The sequence below is a fragment of the Vicia villosa genome, linkage group LG6 (assembly GCF_029867415.1).
Source record: "Vicia villosa cultivar HV-30 ecotype Madison, WI linkage group LG6, Vvil1.0, whole genome shotgun sequence".
Classification (NCBI taxonomy): Eukaryota; Viridiplantae; Streptophyta; class Magnoliopsida; order Fabales; family Fabaceae; genus Vicia; species Vicia villosa.
Window position 1 is genome coordinate 125254801 of NC_081185.1, and position 12116 is coordinate 125266916.

General features: G+C 34.4%; 2 protein-coding genes and 1 long non-coding RNA gene across 3 annotated transcripts; 2 read left to right on the forward strand and 1 right to left on the reverse strand.

Moving 5' to 3' along the window:
* Window positions 1-2252: 2252 nt before the first annotated feature.
* Window positions 2253-3042, forward strand: LOC131614605 (uncharacterized). The gene is made up of 3 exons (XM_058886168.1): window positions 2253-2256; window positions 2369-2548; window positions 2678-3042. Exons 1-3 carry the CDS (start codon window positions 2253-2255, stop codon window positions 3040-3042), a joined length of 549 nt encoding a protein of 182 aa, XP_058742151.1.
* A 2121-nt stretch (window positions 3043-5163) lies between these two features.
* On the forward strand, window positions 5164-9512 carry LOC131609874 (uncharacterized). The gene is made up of 4 exons (XR_009286350.1): window positions 5164-6054; window positions 8661-8757; window positions 8881-9035; window positions 9156-9512. It is a non-coding gene; the product is annotated as an uncharacterized LOC131609874 (long non-coding RNA).
* LOC131609873 (WD repeat-containing protein LWD1) lies at window positions 6468-7824 on the reverse strand. Its single transcript, XM_058881688.1, has one exon. It carries the CDS (start codon window positions 7745-7747, stop codon window positions 6698-6700), a length of 1050 nt encoding a protein of 349 aa, XP_058737671.1. The 5' UTR covers window positions 7748-7824; the 3' UTR covers window positions 6468-6697.
* Window positions 9513-12116: the final 2604 nt, after the last annotated feature.

Genomic DNA, 12116 nt, shown 5'->3' on the forward strand with positions numbered 1-12116 from the left:
ACGGATATCAGTATGTATTTCGTTTAACTTTAGGTGATCCGAAGGTCCATTGGCTAATGCATAGTTCGATTAAAAATCTTTATTAATTCAATTGATTAAAAGTCCTCCTCTCAAACTTTCGCTCTGTTGATTCAGACTACTATCCTAACTCGTAATGTACGCTTTCGTCATCCCATTAGATTTTAGAAAAGCTTTTTGGAAGCAACGTAATTAATAAAATGCTCGTTTTATGAAGTTGTTATCTATTTAAATCTCCTAATCTCAAACTTTCGCTCTGTTGACTCGGAACATGCTAATATCCCTAACGTACGCTTTCGCCATCCCGCTCGGGTGTAAAAACATTTTTTAAAAATAAATAAGTTCTAATTAGTTTTAATACGCTTTCGCCATCCTTAAAACTAATGTCCTATGTCTACTATCCAGTTAAAGATCTCAAACTTTCGCTCTATTGATTTTAACCTTTGACCGTCTTAACCCCTCAAACTTTCGCTCTATTGGTTTTAAGACTTACTAATTAAATTAGACATACAAACCAAAAACAAGTGATATTTAATAAAATATAATTAAGCCAATTTATTGCGGATCCCACGGTTAACTTACTTTACATACCGATATCTTAGTTAATTAGCCAGACATATTAATACGGTTAGGCATGCATAAATTAATTTGGTTTATAATAAAAGGCATGTTAAATGGCATATAATATATCATGTAATAACGATAATAAATAAAGCGGTAAATGATAAACCTGAATAAAATAAATTGCAATGGATTGAATCTTGAAGTACCGAACTTCCACCACAGGTTGGCTGGATCGTTCTTCGGAATTAAACGGACATAAATTTAAAACAAGGAATAAAAAAGGATAAATCTAACGTAAGGCTAGATTTATAAAAGGTTCACAACAATTTCCGGTGTAGAAATTGCTGTGAGAAAATAAAACGGTTTAATTGAAAGCAGGAAGAAAATAGCGGCCGCGGAACAATTTCGGCAGCACTTCGTTAGCAGAAAATCGGACGGGTTGAAGTGAAGTATCTGCCTCTATTTATAGGCGAGCCTTTGCAGTTGGAATCCATGAAATGAGGGACGTTTCTTGACTGGGACTTGGAGACGTGCGTCTCCACTTTTTGAGGGACTCCTTTGAACGACTTGAGACGTGCGTCTCAAGTGGAGAAGATTTAGGAGGATTGGAGACGTGCGTCTCCACTTGGTGACGTGGCAGGGAGTTGTTGGAGACGTGTGTCTCCTCTTGCTTGTATGATTTGGGCCACGTGCAGATTTGTTTCTTCGTGGGCTGGACTTGTACTTTGCACATTTGGGCCTTATTTGCACCTCCTTTTCACTTCAGCACCCATTTTTCATCTTTTAGGCACAAATAGTAGTCATTTTAGCTCCATTTCCTCTCCTTTTCACAAATAGTCTCAATAAGAGAGTAAAACCTGAAACAAAGCAAATACTCGCATAATATCATAATAAAACAATATAATAAACGGAAAATGCTATAAATACTTATGGATTTCAAGCTAAATATACGATATAAAATCGTGTTATCATTCTCCTTGTCCGTGTCGAGTGATCTATGTTTGTAAAGTTATAAGATTATCTCTTGAATTACTAGGTGAGTCACACATACTTTCGAATGCTCAGAAAGCCTATCTAACTTTGTTAAAATTACCAAATATTTTTGTTCTTAGATAATGCGCTAAGAATTTTTTCTAATCTATTAAGAGGGTTTTTACATGACATAATCGATTAGCCCATTAGGGTTAATTAATTATCAATTTTGTAATACTCATAGTTGATCAAAGAAAGTCATAATCGATTAGTGTCGGCGTCATTTAAAAGCATTCTTATTTTAGCTTAGCTAATCGATTATACCTAGAGGCTAATCGGTTAGCTGCATTAAAAAGCCCATGAATTATTTTCTTTTTTGAGCTATAGTTTTTCATATAAATAGAGAGCTAGTTTCCCATTTCATACACACCATAAAGCGTATTTTGAATACTTTTTCTCACTTTCCGCTCTCTTCTCTCACTTTATTTCTTCTTAACTTTTGCCTTAGAGCTTTGAGAGTGAAATTTACTAGTGAAATATTTGATGTTAGTGTTAGGGCATTGCTGTAATATCTTTTGTGAGATATTTTTGTTCAGTTCTGAGCTAAACCAAGTTAAAAATCTTTCGTTGGGTTTGTGAGGTTGTCCACCAAAATATCACATTTGGTTTGTGAGCTCTTCCTGTTGAAAAAATTCTCAATGGGTTTGCGAGATTATCTTTTAAAATCTCCTTTTGGTTCATGAGCTTCGCCTAATGTAAAAGCTCTCAATTGGTTTGGGGATTAGCCTTTTATAAAATCTTGTGTTTGGTTCAGGAAGAAATGATCGCGAGATAGATGATGCTCTCAAAGAAATGGCTAATGTTATGGCTCAAGCTACTCAAGCTTTACAAGGTGCTCAGGGTGCCAAGAATGGTGGAGCTGATGAGTTATGCGGGTTGGGGAAGTTTCAAAAAAACAACTCGCCTAAATTCAAGGGAAAATATGATCCTGAAGGTGCTTAGATATGGATTCAAGAGATTGAGAAAAAATTTCAGAGTCATGACATGTGTTGATGAGCAGGTATTATTCAGAACCCATATTCTATCTAAAGAGGCTAAGTACTGGTGTGACAATGCTCGCTAGATATTGGAGGCGGAAGATACTGCCATTACCTGGGAGACATTCAAAAAAAGAATTTAGAGAAGTATTTCCCTACAAATGTATGTAATCGTAGGGAGATTAAATTCTTGGAGATGAAGCAGTGTAACAGGACTATGGCTGATTATGCAGCCAAATTGGAGGAACTATCCAAATTTCGTCCACACTACAATGGTGTTGATGCTGAAGGTTCCAAGTGTGTAAAGTTTGAGAACGGTATGCATCCTGAGATCAAGCAGTTTATTGGTTATCAATGGATTCTTCATTTTTCCGTGTTGGTGAACAAGTTTGCATATTTGTTTCTGTTAATGGATCATTTCTTGGACCCGTTAAAATTTTGCCAATTATAAATATGATTCTCTCAAATTTGGTTTAAAACATGTGTTGCATAAGGTAGCAATTCTAATGAAAAGCAAATGATAAAAATTTCTAAGGTTACATTTTTGGGAGTTTGACGATATTTTAGGGTTATAAAAGAAGTTTAAAAAACAATTTAAACACTTTAGGTTTGTGTGGTTTTTATATTGAGAGTTTGAGAGATTAAAAATACTTGAATAGAAAATAAATTTTAGTTTGAAAACTTCAAAAGCTACTTTCTTATAACTCATTGTAATATCGTGTAACTCATTGAATATTGTGTAACCCATTGGGTGGTTATCGTTATTCTTTGTCTCACACATCAAAATTTTAGTGTGTTCATACTTTGAATAGTTCTACAAGTTTTGCACATCAGTTCAACACAATAACACAATGGAGTCAAGTTCACATTTCTTCTTTTAGAATTGCTTAAGGCACCCTAAGATTTGCTACCACACCCTCATGAAAAACTAAAAAACACCCCTAAATTTCAGAGATGTATTTTCAGACGCACACCAAACACACATAATTCATTCATTTTTTAGCGACACCCCAATTTTATAATTAAATTTATTTCTAAAATCCATTTCCAGAATGTCACATACATCTTCCATTCATTTGTTGTAGTTTGCGCCATTTTCCTTCCATTATTCTTCCATTCCTAAGTAATATGGAAGTGTCTTAAGAAGACATTGCTTATGAGATATTCTTAAATACCCGCAAAAATCATTTGTAAATTTAAATTAACTAGGAGTCTATTCTCCAAATTTCAAGAATAATAAACAAAACATTGAAATAATTTATTAGAGATGAGTAATACATATTATGTTTCTTCCTCCAACATGATCAGAATAAGTCAAAAATATTAAAATAAAGTTCGTAAATTACTGCTTTCAATAGGTTCCGGAAATATATTTCTAGAGACACTAAAAAAAACATTTTCAGAATAAATTTAGTCATAAAATTGAGTATAGTTCAAAAATGAATAAATTGTGTATGCATGAAGTCCGTCTGGAGATGTATTTTCAAAATTAAAAGGATATTTTCAAATTTTCTTAGAGTGTTTTTTCACTTATACTAAGTGAAGATATTACATGAATTAGACGATCACTTCATACAACACGGCCAATAGATGAAGGAAAACAAATGCAAAATAAATAAAATATAAAAAATGTGTTCCTTAGCAATAGTATGAAATATTTTGTTAATGAAAAATGAATTGATTTTAAACATTGTTTTGTCATTGATTAATTAACAAATGAAATTTGACATTTAAATTTCTCTTTTTTTACCCTCTATGTCTATCCGGAGTAGTTAATACTCGTATCATTGTAAAAGGACTGAGTTAATTTTGTATTTGTTGTAACGAGTTTGCATACCCCAAATACTCCTTACAATAATATGTACATTTGTATCATTGTAAACAGTTTCAGTACCCTAATATTCCTTTTAATAATGCATTTTGCTTATTCATCTTCGAACACAATACAATTGGCATTCAATAAAACTTGTGATACAAATCTATAAATAAAATGACCATAGTCCCTGGGAAATATGTTCCTTGGAGTCATGCACATATCTCAAATATTACAAAACAAAAAGAAGTTTTTGATTTAGTTGTTCCCCAAGAAGGATCAGATTCCCATAATTTCAGAATATAATCGTAATAAATGCATTTATAATCCAAGGGATCGAATGTTTAAACTTTTCTTTTATAATTAGTTTATATGAATGAAAATTCAAATTTGACATCCACTACGGTTGAACATGATGTAGGTCTTTTGTGACCCAATAAATGATATTATCTAGGACCGTGGAGAAGCCTATGAAGAGTTATTTATTACATACTGTATTTGACAAGGAACGTTACAAATTTTATATTATGTGATGTTACTAATTTTATATATGTGGATAGATAGAACAAAAGAGGCAATAGGAAAAAAAAATTAAAACAAATGAGGCAATAGGAAAATAAAAGAGGCAATCGGAAAATAAAATAAAAAAATTAAAACAAAAGAGGCAATAGGACAATAAATAAATAAATAAATAAATAGAAGTTAAAACAAAAGAGGCAAAAGGAAAATAAAATAAAAACAAAAGAGGAAATTGATCACCAATACTAGTGCCCAGCCATGATCAGTAACATTTAAAAATTATGCATTTCTCTTAGTTTGTTTGACCATAATAATTAGAATAGTCAAATCGCCACCTTGCAAAGTACACCACAATTTTCCCAACTTTGTGGCACTGAAGACTTTAGAATCACTACCTTAACCTTACCTTTAAGAGAAATGATAATTTGACACATTTATAGGGAGTTAGTATTTTAATTCAAATAACACAGTTCTATTTTTAATCTTTCAGAATTTTACCACAATGAGATTATAACACATTGGCTGTACCAATATAATTAGCGCCAAGAATCCAATAAGTACACTACTGAACCAACATTAAAGTTGAGAGGGGAGTGCCAGTTAGATTTACCAATATAATCTCTCCTAGCTTAAACCAGTTCTCGGGATTCAAATCCGAGCCTAAAAATGCAGTAATGTTACAAATTTTGGGGAAAATTTGAATCCGAATTCCCTGCCTGCGAGGCGGGAAAGGTATGTGCCTTTCAAGCAACCACCTTGTCCATTCGATAAATCGTGTGCTCCCTCCAAAATAAGCCATATGTCAGACTTCTTTAGAGTTAAAATAAAAACAGACAAACCCAAACTAAAACATTGTGGTATCGCACCGCCAACACACTACTACACTTCGCCGACCTGCAACGTGCTTCGTCTAGAAAAATTGCTATATTGTTAGATTGTGGTGGGACAAAACAAAAAGCATACTAGATGCAGAAGGAAACAAAATTGCTCCCAAACGATCTGAAAATTTGCTCCCAATAAATGCAGAATTAACTATTTCTACAAAAGGAACATGCATCAATGTCAAATCAAATGGAACAGGTGTCACCGTATGCGGCATGGCGCGGTACCGGCAGAGACATGAAAGTAAAGGTCAGATTGTTTTTTTATTTCAGGTTTCTCTGTGTAAAGTTTCTTTTAAAGAAAAAAATAAAGGCAGACACATGGCTTATTTTGAAGTACAAGACTCATAGGATGGAGAAGGTTGTTTGAAAGGCAGGGAATCTGGATCCAGATAATTTATCCCTCATTTCAGCCCCATGCAACTCAACTGTGCGCTGAGGTTTTCCGGTGAGAACCGAAAAAGATATCAGATCATAGTCATACAAACAGAATAAAGAAAAATGCATCCAAGGTTCAGACAAACCAATAATACCAAACACAGCCTAAGCACACAACCATATTAAACCAAAACTCTTAACCGTTAGTATCTAACGCAGCTTAAGCACTAAAACCATCAAAAACCAAAACTCTTAACAGTTAGTATCAAACACATAACCAAAATATAAACTGACAGGCCTAATAACATTTACATAGAATGGGATTATCCAGCTTACAAGAATGTCACAATAAATATCAGTATCTGTATCTTATCAGAAACAATCCAATACTCGTCATTCCTCCGAACCCAAAGTATCTTAATTCTAATTAAACCCAATGAAAAGTTAACCTTATAACAACAAAGAACCAAAATACTAACACAATTGAAGACTCACCAGAGCAAATTTCCATTTTTTCACACCCTGAGAATCTGAAGCTTAGTGGAGAAAGCAATAGCAACCCAATCCGGCTGCGAAGAAGACCACTGAAGCTGTTCAATTTCCGCCCCAGCAGTATAAGCCAAAATCGGATCAAGCCCACCTTCAACCGGTTGCCCCATGGACGAAAGATCCCAAATCAACGCCTGAGAATCATCCCCAGCAGTACAAATATGGCAAGAACTATGCGGCGCCCACGCAATCGCATTCACACTAGCTTGATGTCTCTGCAACTCCACAACCGGTAACGTCGGAAAACGAATATCAAGCACAACAACCTTAGCAGTATCCATAATAATCGTAGCCATATAACGAGGATCCTGTTTATTCCAACCAAGCCTCACCAACGGCGTATCCGGTTCAGAACTCTCGTAAATTATCGTCGAATGTTCCTTATCGCGTAAATCAAAAACCCTAACCGAACCATCAGCAGAAACCGAAGCAAAAACACCAACACCACCCCAAGCTATATCGTACACCTCTTTATCATGCGCAATCAGCTGCGTATCAACAGTTTCCTTCTCGATATCCCAAATCGTACACGTAGTGTCGATACTCGACGTCCCGATTCGCCTCGGCTCCGCTTCGTTCCAGTCAAAGGAGGTTATAGGACCGCAATACTCGCTATTTTTGTTACCGTTAAGGAGGCTTTTGAGCTCGACACGTGACTGGGATTCGTCGGAATCGGAGATTCGCCATATACGGAGAAAGTCGCTGGAGGTGGCTAAGAGGTCGGGGCGTTGGCAGTCTTTGTCAGGGATGAAGATTGCTTTGGTGGGAGGGTAGGGGTGTTCGAAGGAGAGATTTGGATCGGATTTGATTTCGCCGTTTGTGTCGTCGAGTTGGACGATTTCGACGCGGTTAGGGTATTGTTCGAGGAGGGATGCGATGGCGAGTCGGTATTTTTTGTCGCGGCGGACGCTCCAGTTCATGGCGTAGATGTGCCATGGGGCTTCGTAGGTGTAGATTTCGGAGCGTTTTTGTTGCTCGTCGGAGGGGTCTAGGGTTGGGTCTGTGGTTGCGCCCATTGTAGTGAGGGAGAAGATGAAGGAGGAAGAATCAGAGTGGCTACTTGAGATAAAGAGAGATAGGGTCAATCCTATTTATGGGACCCGCCATCTTGTTAATACTTTATTAAGTGTTCTTTTGATTATTTGATGATAGTTTTAAGGATAATGCTTATTTAAGAATTTTTTTCAATAAGTAGGATTAAACCCGCAATTCCGACATATGATGTCCGCATAGCTATCGATTGAATTGATTTAACGGGACAATGATGTGCATATTAATATGTTATATTTGGACTACTAATACTTAACCTTGATTACTTCAAAAGATAAGTATGAAATTCCAATAGTAAACATGTTACTTAATGTTGTAGTTCGCCATACAATTTTCACAATTCATGAATGTTTACCATGAGAATAACCATAGGCAGAGCCAACGCACGACGACCTCGAGCAGCTACTCAGACTCCCTTTCTTCTCACCTTTCATTTTCACTCACCCTCTTTTTTCTAAAATCCTTTCATTTTCACTCACTTTCTTCTCTTCTCCTTTCACCCTTTTCTTTTATCATGCCTCCTAAATCAAAGGTACTTAAAATCATTGCAAATCCTTTTCTTAATTTTTTATGGAATATTTTATGATATAATGAAGAGTTTCAAAAATTGATAAAAATTAGGTTAGAAAGGGTCAAATGGTAGGATGTTAAGGTTTGCAAAAGGACAAATGCTAGAGACATGTAAGAATTGGGTTGATGATTGTTGTTATTGCAGGTTGTGGTTTATGAATCGGTATCGAATTGTTGTCGTTCCCATTGTTTTGTAACTTGCACACTAAGTATTTGATAAATTGCTTCAACAAAGTTTCTTTTCCTTTTTCGCTTCTGTTTCTTATTGAATTGTTGTTATTAATTGATTCACTTGTTGAACTTGTTAAGGAAGGAATGAATTATTGAAGCAAGCTATTTTATTCTGGAGTCATATCAGCCATGTGATAGTGTTGAGATTTTGAAGTAAGCTCTTTTAAACAACAAAGTGAGTTACAACTTACAAGCTCTACCTTGCTCTGCTTGATGTTTAGTTGAACTTAGTAAATATGTGTGATATGTTATAGTTTATTACGAACTTGTGATATGTTTTGTTGCAATGGTTTACTAGGTTGTTACGTATTATTACCACAGTTTGATTCTTGACGAGGGAAATACAGAGAAATCACACGGGATGGTTGTAGTTGCATTGTAAGCAACATATGAATACTTCAAAGAAAGCAATAAGTTATGTGAGGCATTCAATGCGGCTCCTCCATTTTTAAGGTTATCTATTGTCTTCTTTTTTACAAAATGATATGCTAATTATAGCGCACACGAAAGCTATGTGATTGTGTTTATAACAAGCTTACAATATTTTAACAATATCTTATGGTATACTTGTAGAGAAAAGACACGTGTTTCAAGAACTTGTGATCCTTACTTATTTTCTACAAGAGCCTTTAACAATTTTTTGAAGAGCGTTCATCTGTTACAATTCGTCAAAAAATTATTATATTATTGTCTTAGTAGAAAATTATGAAGCCAGTGAAAACTTGCCCAGACTTCATAATTTTTCTAGCTTCGCCACTGAGAATAACCAAATATTTGTAGTTAAGAAAAATACACATAAGACTCATTTCAATTTATATGAGCAGTGGAAGTGTCTAATGACGTTGTTTTAGATTTGGTTTGGAAAGTGGAAGTGCCTTTCAAAATTAAGGCGTTTGTATGGAGACTTTGGTTTGGAAAGTGGAAGTGCCTTTCAAAAGAGTATTAAGCATCATGGATATATATATATATATATATATATATATATATATATATATATATATATATATATATATATTACAAATAAAAAAATATATTACAATTTAGAGGGTTGTCCTATTTTTATTAAGGGCCCAATTATAATAATAGAACGGGGCCTCTAGATTGTTTGGGACGGCCCTGTTCATAAAAGAAAGAAGGAAGAAAAATAGAGGAAGATGAGAAAATGGGAGAGAGAGAGAGAGAGAGAGAGAGAGAGGGGGAGAGGAAGAAGACATCGCATCGATAGAGAGATAAAGTATGAGAGTGACCTTAAGTTGGGAAATCAAAACCGTTTATAAAATTGTTTCTCTTCCAAACAAAATGCTGAATTATTAGGCTATACACGTGGCTCGTTGTGGAGCAAGAAGAATCACTTTTCTTATATGATAGATTTTAAAATTTTCTCATATCTTTGTATTCATATATCTATATCATATAGAGTATGTGAGCTTCATTGACTACCTTAGTCGAATCTTAAATGACACTGAAGTTAGATACACTTAAAATTTTTGTTTATCTTTATTATATTATTATATGTTTGTACTAAAGTCGAATATTATTTTCTATTATCTAGAGAGATTTTGGTCTTGTGTAAGATTAACATAGTTATTTATTTCCTCAATAAATTTATGTTACAAGGCTTAATGAAATGAGCTATTAAGCTTAAAGATTTCACAATAAAAAATGTCACTTACTGCAACTAAGGGTCAAGGTTTAGCGATCTTTATAGCACAACATCTTTGTGTAGAAATTCAAGATTTAAAAATCGGATCAAACCTTGGGTCTCGATGTTCAATTAATCTATTAGCCAGTTGGAAATTGGATATGGCATAATTAATTATCATTAACCCAAAAGAGAAAGATTGGAGATTCAAATTTCAACTAGATCTTAAGAAATCAAATAATCAAGTCAAGTATGAGGTGATGATTGTGATACTTATGGAACTAGCGAGTAGGGTCACAAATAGGGGTGACAAAATGGGCCGTGGTCCGTTGGTCCGGTTCGCGCACCTGCCAAAAAATGGTGGGTTGGGTTTGGATTTTTGGCACGTCACAGCCCACCCCACACACCCGCGCACCAGCCGCATCTCACTCTACGCACCCGCTTGGATGGCCCGCGGGTCACGGCCCGTGCATGATTTTGTTTTGGAGTTAACAATTATATCATATTAGTTTCTTATTTCATGTGTAGTCAAAACTGAAATAAGTTATCAATTATATCATGTGTATATTTATATTTTTAAAAGTGTGTCATAAAAGGCTATTCTTTTTACAGCATAATATTCCTATTTACGTGATTTTGATTGCCATGTTTTTGAGTAAACAGTTTTGTAATAGTTTACGTTGTGTTTTCCTCTTGTTTAGCGAATCAATAGTGTTGCAGTAGTAGTAAACCTACTCCAATGTCATAATATATGTCTATATTTTAAAGCGTAATTCAGTTTGCAAGCATGCATGTTAAATTTATTATTATAATATTATTAAATTTGCTACTTCTTGATGCATTCATCACTCTAATGCATTTCATTTATTTTATTTATAAACACGATAAAGTTAGGGATATCTGAATTTGGAAAGGCCATTGATATTGACAAGTATGAAAATTTGAGATCATCAACAGTTGAAGTCATTCCATTTTAAAAAGTTTAACATGGAACTATCAATTATTGTTCTTACATTTGTTCTTTGACAAGCTTTATAAAAAAATGTTCTAAAAAATAAGTAAAAAAAATATAATTGAAATGTAAAAAAAGTCTATTAATTTATTAAAAATTGAAAAATAAATAAATAAAAAAACATACGGGCTTGATGGGGTTGGTTTAAAATATACACGTTGAAGAAGTCTCACATCGCTTAGTTTTGTGAAAGAAGAGGGAGCCCAAGGCAATATAAATGATTAAATTTCTTCTAAGTCCCACATTGCTTAGTTTAGTGATGGAAGAGAGAATCCAAGACTATATATAGGATTCAAGTTTTTCTTTACAAAAAGCCCTTGACAAAAGCACTTTAAGCTTGCATTTGAATTTTTATATTTACTCTTATACTATTGTTTTAGAGTGTTGTGAGGGGTAGTTAAATATTTGCTTTGGAGAGTGCGGGTGTATTGGGGCCTTGAGGTGGTTGATGATAGTTTATGTGTTGTAATAATTTTCACATAGTATTATTCTCTGGCTGTCATTTGACAATCGTGGTTTTTCTCTGGTTTGGATTTTTCACGTCAATCTCTTGTGTTATTATTTTGTTCCTCTTTTTTCTCTATGTTTTGTTTTTTTTCTCTCAACAAGTGGTATCAGAGCCTGGTTCAGATTTATGGGGGAATGGGAGCTAGGGATTCAGTGTTGGATCTTGTTATAGGATGTGGAGGACTCACACTTGTGGGGGAGAATGTTAGGTGCAAGTGTGAGTGATTAAAGTCTCATAGGCTAACATGGAATGTCAAAATTCAGTAGATTTATTAACAACAAAAAATACAATTGGATCAATGAATTTTATAGTCATAAGTGAATAAGAATCTTTGCATATTATCTATATTAATTATTTCCTTGGAATGACTCA